This window comes from Ziziphus jujuba, chromosome 5 (assembly GCF_031755915.1).
Source record: "Ziziphus jujuba cultivar Dongzao chromosome 5, ASM3175591v1".
NCBI lineage: Eukaryota > Viridiplantae > Streptophyta > Magnoliopsida > Rosales > Rhamnaceae > Ziziphus > Ziziphus jujuba.
In genome coordinates, this window is record NC_083383.1 from 11,947,993 (window position 1) to 11,959,112 (window position 11,120).

An 11,120-nucleotide genomic window follows, 5' to 3' on the forward strand; every position below is an offset into this window, starting at 1 on the left:
AGAATAAAAATTGTGAAAAACTAATTCATAAATATTAAAACAAATAAAGTGTTTATTAGAACCTAAATATAGTAAATTTGACTACTTAAACATGTATTTTAAATTTTAAATAAAACAAAATGTACATTTTTTTTCTGAAATTAATAATATATATATATATATATATATAAAAGCAACTTATTATTATGCCATAATGATTGTACTAACTATGATCATGCTAAAGTATTACTATTTTAATTACATGCCATAATATTTGATCAAATATAATTATAAATTTACAATCTTAATTAAAATTAATAATTGAGTGTTATCTTTTTTTTTGTTTCGTTTTATTATTACAACTTAGAGGAAGGGGATTTTCAACAAGGTCAAAGTTTGAAAGTTGAGAAATCCAATAAACACTTTGTAAATACATAACTTTTTAAATATAGTGATAAATTTTTTATTCTTGTTAACAATGGGAAAGACCTTCAAGTAATTCGAAATTAAATAGTGAATATGGACAACAACGACATACCTACTGATAACCATCAATAAATTTGACATTTCTCCTATAATTGTCGATGTCATTTTTTCTTTAATTTTCATTGATAATTATCTACATCATTGATAATTAACGATAAATTTAATATTTTTGCCAATATAGATGATAGATAAATTTTATTTATTTATCAATATTAAATATGTTGATAGATATTTTTACCCCTTTATTAATGCTGACCATACAAATATATATATATATATACACAAATATTAATACAAATATAGACAATATTGTAAATATTTCCATCCATGGTCTTCCTTCCAAAAGACCATCATTTTAAACGTCTAATGGCATGGTCCAGTCACGTCAAATATCCACTAATGCACTTTTGGTCAAAATTTAAGTGTCTTTCCAGCCCATACCTTAGCATCTAACTAAAATCGCCACTAACAAAAAATCAGAACCAAATGGCTGAAAATATACCAAATAAATTAAACCATGCTCAATGAAGAGAAAGATAAATTATAGATGGGGACTTTCGTCTCTCCAATGGCTTGGTTCCTAAAAGAACGATCTTCGGGTGAAAATCACAATCATCATAATCAATTATGCTTTGGCAAGCGGAGCCCAATCTTTAGCCTTGTCCTTTTCCCGAATACCAGATTATAAAAATGGGTCGGACTAAACTATTTTTCATTTTATTATAACCTAATCGAATCTCTTTACCCTTGTGGCATCGATATGAAACAATCACCAACATTATTTGGTTTCCACATAATTTTTTACCAAGGATTTTCGAACTTTTGCCACCAAAACATGACACAAAAATCAAATTTCAGGACCAATGGGACTATATAATTAGGATTTTAATAGATACCATTAACAAATAAAATCAGAAATCTCTAGATGTTGAGATTAACAAACCATGATATAATTAAATAAGTAAATAGATAAACAGCATAACCAAAGCAAAGTTATACGAATGAACTTAATCATAGGAACTCAAAACCATATCTAATCATCATTGTCAAACTCCTGGTACTGCTTGAGAACATTAGCACAGCCAGCAGCAGGCTCCTCCTTGGTAAATCCCATAGCATTGGCAAAGCGAGTTTCAGATGCCATCCCATTGTAGTTGGTAAGGATGACACGGGCACGTTCACGTCCGGGGGATACTTTTGCACAGTCACCTTGTGGGCTGCTAACAAGAAAAGCATCACAGAGCTGGTCCTCATGGTCTTCGGTTACGGTGATCTTGTAAGTTCCGGTAGAGTCAGTTGTCCCCCCCTTGCTGTACAAGAGCTGCATTGTGTTTCTGTTTTTGCATTCCAATCTAACCTTGGCACCTATGCAATCACATTTGCAATTAGAAACGGTCAAAAGCAATCAATAACGTGCCAAAATAGCAATGGTAAAATTAAATTCAAGTATAGTCCTTGGAAACAAGAATTCAAAAGAACCAAAAGGGTATAACCATCCATACACATAAAAAGTCGTAACACAATTTTTAAAAGCATCAATTGGCAATAAAAATACGAAAACCAAGAACACACGCAAACACCTCTTAACACACAGAATTGGTGCCACAATGTCGTCATAACACCGGTTTCAATTTCGTTCAGACAATTTTCAAAAACGAAAATAAAATAAGGGGCAATGAGCTAATATTCAAATCAAGCATCACATGCCAATGCTATGGGATCAAATAATGTGTTGTCTTACAGGTGTGAAAATTAGATCCTAAATGCTGGCAGTGGTCAACTCGACGAGGTGTTTAGCCGCTGAAATGCTATATTATAATTAATTAAAAATTCTTCTACCATTATATTATTTATTATTTTATTGCATATGACTCATCCGCGTATTTAGGCACTAAATTCAAAGAAATATTGATACACCTTTAGTGAAGTAGGATTACTCAAAAGCAAAATCAAAGTGCACAGAGAGAGAAAGATGAATCAAATCCAGAGTTCTAAATTTCCTTTTTCTTTTCGCTTTTTTTAAAGCAACAGATAAACAACCAAGGACTTCTTCACATTCACAGATGCAGATAGAAGGCTGAAAAGGCCCCAATTTCTAACCCTAACATTTGCTATTCTTAATAATAATAATAATACTAATATAATTACTTTTAAATAATCCAAACTGAGATCCTTCAGATAACTTAGATCAAACACAGATCAGTCAAGTAAAAATCAGAAAAAAAAAAATCACCTACACTCACTAAAAATTCACAATATAATAACAAAAAGAGGCGCGTGGTTTCACAATCCACCAAATACGGACTCAGATCTGAAATAAATTAACCAAACTAAGACTTCTCTCACTCACTAGTGTCGGATAATTACGATTCACAGCGTATTCAAGCAAATGCCACAAAAAAAAAGAAAAAAAAAAAAAGAGAGAAATTTTAATGGCTACCAGCGATGTAGTTGGAAGCGGAGGTCTCGAAACCGGCAAGGCAGGTATCACAGTAAACTCGTCCTTGTACAATCAATGGCTTTCTGAGGGGGCGAGTAGCGAGCGCCAAAGCCGGAAGAATGCAAAGAGCTAGAAGCAGAACCAGTTTCGCCATTGTTGAGTTCTGAGAGTGTTTTTCACAGAGATTCGCAGAGAAAGCTTAAAGCGAGGAAGAGAGAAAGAGACACGGATTTGACAGTGTGAAACCCCAACAAAATGACGCACTGAGAGAAATATGGATATGAAGGAGACTAGATGCGCTTATTGCAAATAATAAAGGCTGGGAGTGGACATAGTAATTTTCAAGAGTGGCTAAACCGGTTGTGACAGTCGAAAAACGCGTGGCGGGGATTTGGGTGTGTCATTAGGTATGTTGCACCGAATGCTTTCTAGACATCAGCCAGAGAAAATGTCTCCGCGTGGCTAACAGCTAATCGTTGACAAGTTTGATCCGTGAAGTGGCGGGGTTTGGAGTGAGAACAAGATGAGAGTATAAAGGGAACGGGTGTAGAGGAAAGAACACGGTTCAAAGTGTTGTGCAGCTGGCGATGTCGGTGGATCACATGGGGTGGATGATTGGATGCTTGTGTTTAAAGCGAGTAATGTGATCATGGTTTCGTTACGTACGTGATTGGCGGTGAAAATGAACAATACTCCATGGGCTCTAGGCCGAATATTACGGGCTTAATAAGATCTTCAAGCCCAATGTTTTTTTGATCCCTAGCCCATTGTGCAAAACCTTGGGAAGCGTCTTGGGTACCTTTTCTTTTATCAAACAGCCTCTCGTTATACTCTAAATATAAATATAGAAAATGTAATATATTTTAATATAATGCATGCTTTGGAAGTATTTTAAATAGTTTAATAACAATTTAATAAAAAAAAAAAAAACAATATGGGTGCGGTGACAAAGTATTTGAAATACTATTGCGTATCAACCAAGAAATCATCCTCTTCAGTCATCAAATGGATTAGCTTGCACAGGGTCAATCTTAAAGTGACACGGCTGCCTTAAAGAAGAGCCATGATCTCAGTATGATTGGAGGAGTAAAAGTTTGATGTATGCTTTTCACCATTGCAGCCACAATTATTATTATTATTACTATTATCTTCTGTTGCTTTGAATTGCAGCCACAAATTTACACTTAGTTAATAGATCTATATAATTCTCGTGCATAGTGCAATAAATATCAAATTGTTTATAACAAATATCTATCAAATGATATTGTTTCGTCATATGTCAATATATTTTTTATTGATATTTTTATATAATTAATAATGAATAAGTAAAATTTTAAATGAATAAATTATTTAAAAACAAATCAATTAAATATTACCATATTATCTATTTGATAATACAATTTTGTCACTTTAATACTATTATTGTTGTTCTCTTATTAAATTTTAAGTAATACTAGAGTTACAAAAGTTATTTACTAACTAATGAAAATATCTAAGTAGTTTATTTTATTAATTTATTTATTCAATTAAAAATTTATTTATTTTATATTTAAACTATATAAATATATTATTTAATAATATATTAATACTATCATTTAATAAATAATTTAATATATATGGTATTACTATTACTTTTTAATGGTTTATTCTTGAAGGGGGAAAAAAAAAAAATGGTTCGCTGGGGGATCGAGGGCTGAGCGGAAAATCCAAGGGCACAAAAAGAGGACTATAGTGAGTAGCAAAAATTTGCAAAGGCCCAAAGCAGAGTTTAGCCGGGCAATATGGCTTGCATGGGCTTAGTGTAAACATTCTTGATACATAGACCAACGAGGCCATAAAGGCTTATTACAAATTGAGTAATGTTGCGAACACTGTTTAATTTATTAATATATTTTATTAAAAATGTATATATATATATATATATTATTTAATTGATTAATATATTAATATAATTTAAAATTTAATAAATTTATTTTTAAAAAAATAAAAATAATTAAATATAAATCAACCAATTAATAATAAATAAATATAGTAATAAACTAAATAATATTTGTAGCGCTATTCTTATAATTTATTATAATTGACACCTTTACGTCTCGATAAGATATACTCATATGAGATTCCAATAAAGCTACTAGACGTCTAATCCATGGAAAAACATTTGTTTATGTGGAACCTAGGATGTAACTTGATTTTGCCTTTGAAAAATATGCAAGAACATGACTTCGTTGTCCATCCTCTAGAAAAACTACAGCTATATATGTTTTTACCTTTTTCAATGACTGTAAGTAAGAAAAAAAACAGTGAAACAAACTAAAGATTTTTATTTTTTTTTTTTAATGGAACATATGATAAATTGGAAGAAGAGAATTTTTTAGCTCTACAATCTAAAGGCTAATATAAGTTACCATTGTTATCTGAACCATCCTTATTCAAACACCAATGGTCATACCAGTTATAGCCATTGCAAGTTAAGCTGTCCACAATAGTAAGTTAAGCTGTCCATAAGTGGACATGAGGATTAACATAGGTGGTTATTGCTATTTAACCTATCTTCTTTTGTAGATTGCATATTTTATAAATTGAAATAATAATTTTTTTGGTAAGTTATATGTCAACCTCTTACTTTTTATTTTACAGAAAAAAAGAAAGGAAACAGAAATATTTATTGAAAATTGTTGTTTGGATAATTAGTAAATGAGAAAGAAAGGAAATGATATGAATGATAGTAAATATTTTAACACAAAAATTCAAAGTTTTTCCTTAAAAAGTTGTTTGAAATATTAAAAAAATTTATCAACACTATATTTGAATTGATGAAATAGGAAAAAAAATGATTTAAAATATAGTTAAAATGAGATGGAAATGAAATTATTATTTTTTGATTATTTATAATAATACCCCTTACAATTACAATATTCCCTCGCTTTATTTTAGAGTTTCAAACTCACTACCTCTCAGCATATATGTAAGTAGCTAATCAATAAAACCTAATTCACTTTGGCAGAAAGAAAATAAATTGATTTTTAATTTTATGATACTTTGTTTTCCTCTTAAAATTCATAGCCAAATGGATAGATAGGAAAGAATCTTAATGATTATTTTTAATATCCCAATATCACATTTACTATTATTGTATATAAATATTTATTACTTTTATAGTTTTTTTTTTCATTTTCTTTTCTCATTAAACTTATCATTTATTTTGCTTTTCTCATTTCAATCTAAACATGGTGTAAAAGTTTTTCTTTCCATCCCATTTCCGATCAAATTTTCAAAGAGAAACAAAGCGGAATAGAATAAAAGAATCAATTCATTCCCTTTCTTCCTTTTTCTCCTTTTTTTTTTCCCCACAAAGATTAAAATTTTTTCACTTCATATTCTCTCCTCTTCCATGGATCCAAATATAGTGTTAAAGCAAATTGGGAGATGAAGTGGTTTGTTTAATTTTATTTTTGTCTTTTTGTCATAGGAAGGTGAGATTAACTGTATTAGAATCTTAGTTGGAAGGTTTTGTTGATGTGGAATTAAGTTGAAGCTGACACAATTACAGCAACTTTTAATAGGTCAAAATATATATTTTTTAATTTTTATATAGATAGACCTGCTCTTCTAGATAATTAGACTTTTTTAAAAGTGCTTTTTTCTTCAATGGCCACAAACGTTGAACATGCTTTTTTAATAGTTGCCGGTGGTAAGATACAGAGTCATAAACTGACTAGTCTTCAACCATTAATGGTCAACGCAACTGAAGTCAAGGCCATTGGTGAACGGTGAGCCAAGCTCCACCTCCAAGACAATAAGAAAGTTCTATTCACCAAAAAATAATAATAATAATAATAATAAGAAAGTCCAACAGATCAAACTTCAATGTATTCAACTCCGTTCAGCTTGCGACGCCCAGATCGCAGTTGAGATGACAATAGTCATTCTTGCTAAATCTCTTATTCAACGTTCAATAAAAAAATAAAAAAAAACTCCTTCCAGATTATATCCCCAAAAAAAAAAAAAAAAGATTGTCTGGAAGATAGAAAGGGTGGCCGGACTCGTGAATGGTTGAAAACGAAATGAATGAATGATGATGAATAAAGTGGTGTACAAACCCACCCAGAAATGGCGCATGAATAATCTCACAAGTGGAAGGTCCACTCCATTTTTTTATCAGAACACCTTATCTCGTCAGTTGGTCCCCGAAGAGACGAATAGAATGCGCATGGCAATGGACTCGGATTGGCTGCTGCTGCTGCTATACTTATCTTCAACCCATTAGAAATTACCTTGTGGGCTTTCCACTTCATTAACTCAATCTGAATTTTTTTAATGGTTTTTACCTTTTTTTTTGGTTATTTTACAACTGTCAAAGGGAACGAAAAGACCCTTTTAAAAAAAAAAAAAAAAAAAAAAAACTCAAATGAAAGAGAAGCGTGCAATTCTGTGCTACTCGATTAATAACTTGGTTAATGATTATTAATTTTGTTAGTTCTTTGAACTATGTTTATAGTTGAATTTTTGTTTTTGAATTTAAGGGGTATATTTAATTTAAAATTTAAAAAATTTTAAAAGTATTTAAAAGTTTAAAGATTTTCGATTTAGATTTTGAAAAAATCTATTTAAATCCGATAATATTAAATTCAGATTTTAATGGATTTTATAAAATTACATTAAAATTTAGATGTATTCAATTAGAATTTTGTAGAATTCTTTAAAATCTAATAATATTAAAAAAAATCATTGATTTTCAAAGATTTTAAAAAATGATGGATTTTAATAGATTTAAAAGGACTTTAATAGTGAAATTGTAAAGAAAATTGTCAATATAAAATCTTGCATTAATTCCAAGGATTTTATTAGATTTTTATAAATTTTTTTATGAAATCTATAAAATTCCATAATAATACATCAAATCCTTTAAAATTTTTAACTTATTTTAAATTTATTAAATTTTAAATTGAATATACCCACTTAATTTGCTTTTTTAGTATTTTAATTCCTAAACATTTTTTTTTATATACTTTAGATTTTAAACTATTTTTAATATAGTTTTTAACCATTTTGAAATAAATTTCAATAATAGAAAACCCAACAAGATTAGATATTGCATCAATTTTCTATGCATCTTAAAATGCTAAAAAGTATACAAAAATAATTTAACTACCATAGTATACAGACGCACTAAAAGTTAAAGATCAAAATGATAACGAAAAAGAAAAAATTTATAAATTAACTACAACTAAAGATATAGTTCAGAGACTAACAAAATCAATAACTATTTGGTAAATGCACAAGCTTTCTTTTATAAATGCTACTACTACTAGTCTATTATCAAAGAGTAAGATCAACAAGCTTAACTTTGTTTTTTCATATACAAGTTCCACAAAGGACATCCTCATTATAAATTTCATATGATAAATTATGGTTCTTAAGTTTGTGCATTTGTGACATTAGACAAAGAAAAGGACTTGTCAAAATTACTTTTCTCAGAATTAGTTTTATTAGAAAAAAATTGTTTGCGTTTTTTTTTTTTTTTTTATATATAGTGTAAATTATAAAAAAGTTGTTGACTATAGAAAAGATTTGACCTACAACTCCAATTGGTACGCTAATGAATCAATTTGTCAGACAAAATTGTAGAATTCGGTGCAAAAAGAGGTGATCAAAGCCGCCGGATTATGATGATTATGGAAGCTTCTAATCCAAATATTGTATTGACTGGTCAATATGATCCGCATACAATGCCTTCGATTAGTTCATGGACACCGTCATACATCACTACATTTGGGCTTAAAAGTTACAACCATTTTCTACATGCTAAATGTTGACGACTTCAAATCTATAAATCATGGCGGTCAATTTTTTAATCTACCAGTACTTTTCTTTCTATTTTGGTCCTCAATAATACACTAGTTTTGTATTTTATCTTTTTATCAGTTTTTTAAAACTTAACGTATCTCGATTGTAATTTTGGGTCCAAACTGTTTACATGGATATACCCTTTTTATTTCATTTAAAGGAAAAAAAAAAAAAAAAAGAACTACCTTTTACATCCATGAGCCAAAATGTCAACTTGATAGCCAATATTCATATTTCTAAGAGATGATATTCTATAATGGAGTATTTGGGTTATGACAAAGAAGAAATTTTTTTATACATAATGTGTACCAAGGTGGAATTCTTGTTGGTACACATAACCAATAAAAAAAAACTATGTATCCTAACCGTTTTATAAAAATCCACATCAGCTTACTAACCCGTCATCCCTTTGTTATTGTGATAGTCTAGACCACCCGCATGAGATATTGTCTTCTTTGGACCTGGAGAATACTCTTACAACACAGTTCCCAAGGTTTTAAAAGGCCTCTCAAGGGAAAGGTATTCACACTCACTTATAAGGAGTGTTTTGTTTCTTTTTCTAACCGATGTAGGACTTCACAATTCTCCCCCCTTGGGGCCCAGCGTTCTCGCTGGCACACCGATCCGGGTTCGGTTTTGATACCATCTGTGACAGCCCAGACCACCCGTATGAGATATTGTCCTCTTTGGACCTGGAAAATCCTCTTACAACCCTTACCTACTAGTCCCACTGGCACAGGCTTCCAAGCCCAATCACGATATATCTGTGACAGTCCAGACCACCCGCATGAGATATTGTCCTCTTTGGGCCTGGTGAATTCTCTTACAACCCAGCTCACAAGGTTTTAAAAGGACTCTCAAGGGAAAGGTATCCACACCCACTTATAAGCAGTGTTTCGTTCCCCTTTCCAACCGATGTCGGACTTCACAATCCTACCCATGTCGGACTTCACAATCCTTCCCCTTTGGGGTCCAACGTCCTCACTGGCACACCGATTCGGGTCAAGCTCTGATATCATCTGTCACAGCTCAGACCACCCGCATGAGATATTGTCCTCTTTGGGCCAGGGGAATCCTCTTACAATCCAGCCCTCAAGGTTTTAAAAAGGCTCTTAAGGGAAAAATATACACACCCACTTATAAAGAGTATTTGTTCCCATTTCCAACCGATGTGGAACTTCACAGTTATCCTTTTTTATTTATTTTATTTTATTTTATATTTCTTTTCACCTCTCTTCCACCTTTCCCTTCACGCCATTTTTTTTCTTCCCAGAAAAATAGAAACCCTCTTTCCATTGAGTTTCATTCCCAAACCAAGTTGAAGTTCATTGAGTTCCATTGAAAAAAAACAAAGAAGCTCTCAAGAATGTTTTCTTCCCATAAAAATAGAAATCAGCAACAATCTTTATGTCGATACTTTTAGAGACGAAAGGCAACAGATTTCTATTTTCGAAATCTTAGTCGGAGATGTGATTCGTTTAAACATCTGAGACCAAGTTCCAGCAGATGGGTTGTTCTTGGAAGAGAATTATTGTCTGCAAGTGGAAGAAGCAAGCATGACAGGGGAGAGTGACTATACAGAAGTTAACCATGACCAAAATCCCTTATTGTTCTCTGGTACTGATGTGGTTGTCAGCAATGGTCGAATGCTCGTCACTTTGTAGGAACGCTCCCCGGAAGATCTCTCCCACTGCCACCATTGTTTTGTAAGCGAAAACCAGATCACACAGAAAAATCAGATTTGTGAAATTTTCCAGTGAAAGTTCAAAACTTTCTACCACACTTTAAATTGTTGTTTTTCCCCAGGAAAAAAGAAGGTAAATTTCAGATTAAAGAGGCTTGAGAATTGATTACACAACTATATTTGCATTGCTAGATTCTTTTTCTGTCTTTTTTTTTTTGTTGGGGTTAGCTCATAGACCATACAATTATGCAGTTAGAATGCTTGATATGTCATGTATGCCGTCTATCTCGGTGTTCATGATTGTAATCAAGATTAGCCCCATTGTAGTAGTTGGCACCCGGCAGACTTTGTAGTACAAAGTTATCAATGGCAATAATAATTCATTTGCATACTCATTTGTCTCTGTTTCTTTAATCTATTTTCACGTGTAGAAAAGTCTTTTTATTGTCAAAAAGTAGTACTGTTGGTTTTTTGTTGCTTTGTGACATTTCTAATGGGATCTTTATTATGGTTTTACATGATGACATTTATAATGAATTTCACCCACCATTTAATTGCCCATAAAAGTATTTAACTAATTAAAAATGTGAAGAAGCATCATTGAGCCGAGCTTCGAAAATAGAAATCTATTGCCTTCTTTTGTCTCTCAAAGCATTTACATAGAGGATGTTGCTGTCTTCT

General features: G+C 31.4%; 1 protein-coding gene across 1 annotated transcript; it reads right to left on the bottom strand.

Annotated features, from left to right (window-relative positions):
- Positions 1–1,335: 1,335 nt before the first annotated feature.
- Positions 1,336–3,198, bottom strand: LOC107420973 (pollen-specific protein C13). Its single transcript, XM_016030077.3, has 2 exons — positions 2,906–3,198; positions 1,336–1,830 (listed from the first exon to the last, which is right to left on the bottom strand). Exons 1-2 carry the CDS (start codon positions 3,057–3,059, stop codon positions 1,499–1,501), a joined length of 486 nt encoding a protein of 161 aa, XP_015885563.3. The 5' UTR covers positions 3,060–3,198; the 3' UTR covers positions 1,336–1,498.
- Between the last annotated feature and the right edge of the window lie 7,922 nt (positions 3,199–11,120).

Coding starts and splice junctions, on each gene's coding strand:
- LOC107420973 (XM_016030077.3), bottom strand. CDS start 3,059: ATGGCGAAACTGGTTCTGCTTCTAGCTCTTTGCATTCTTCCGGCTTTG. Junction 1,831..2,905: donor CGCTTCCAACTACATCGCTG/GTAGCCATTAAA, acceptor GTGATTGCATAG/GTGCCAAGGTTAGATTGGAA.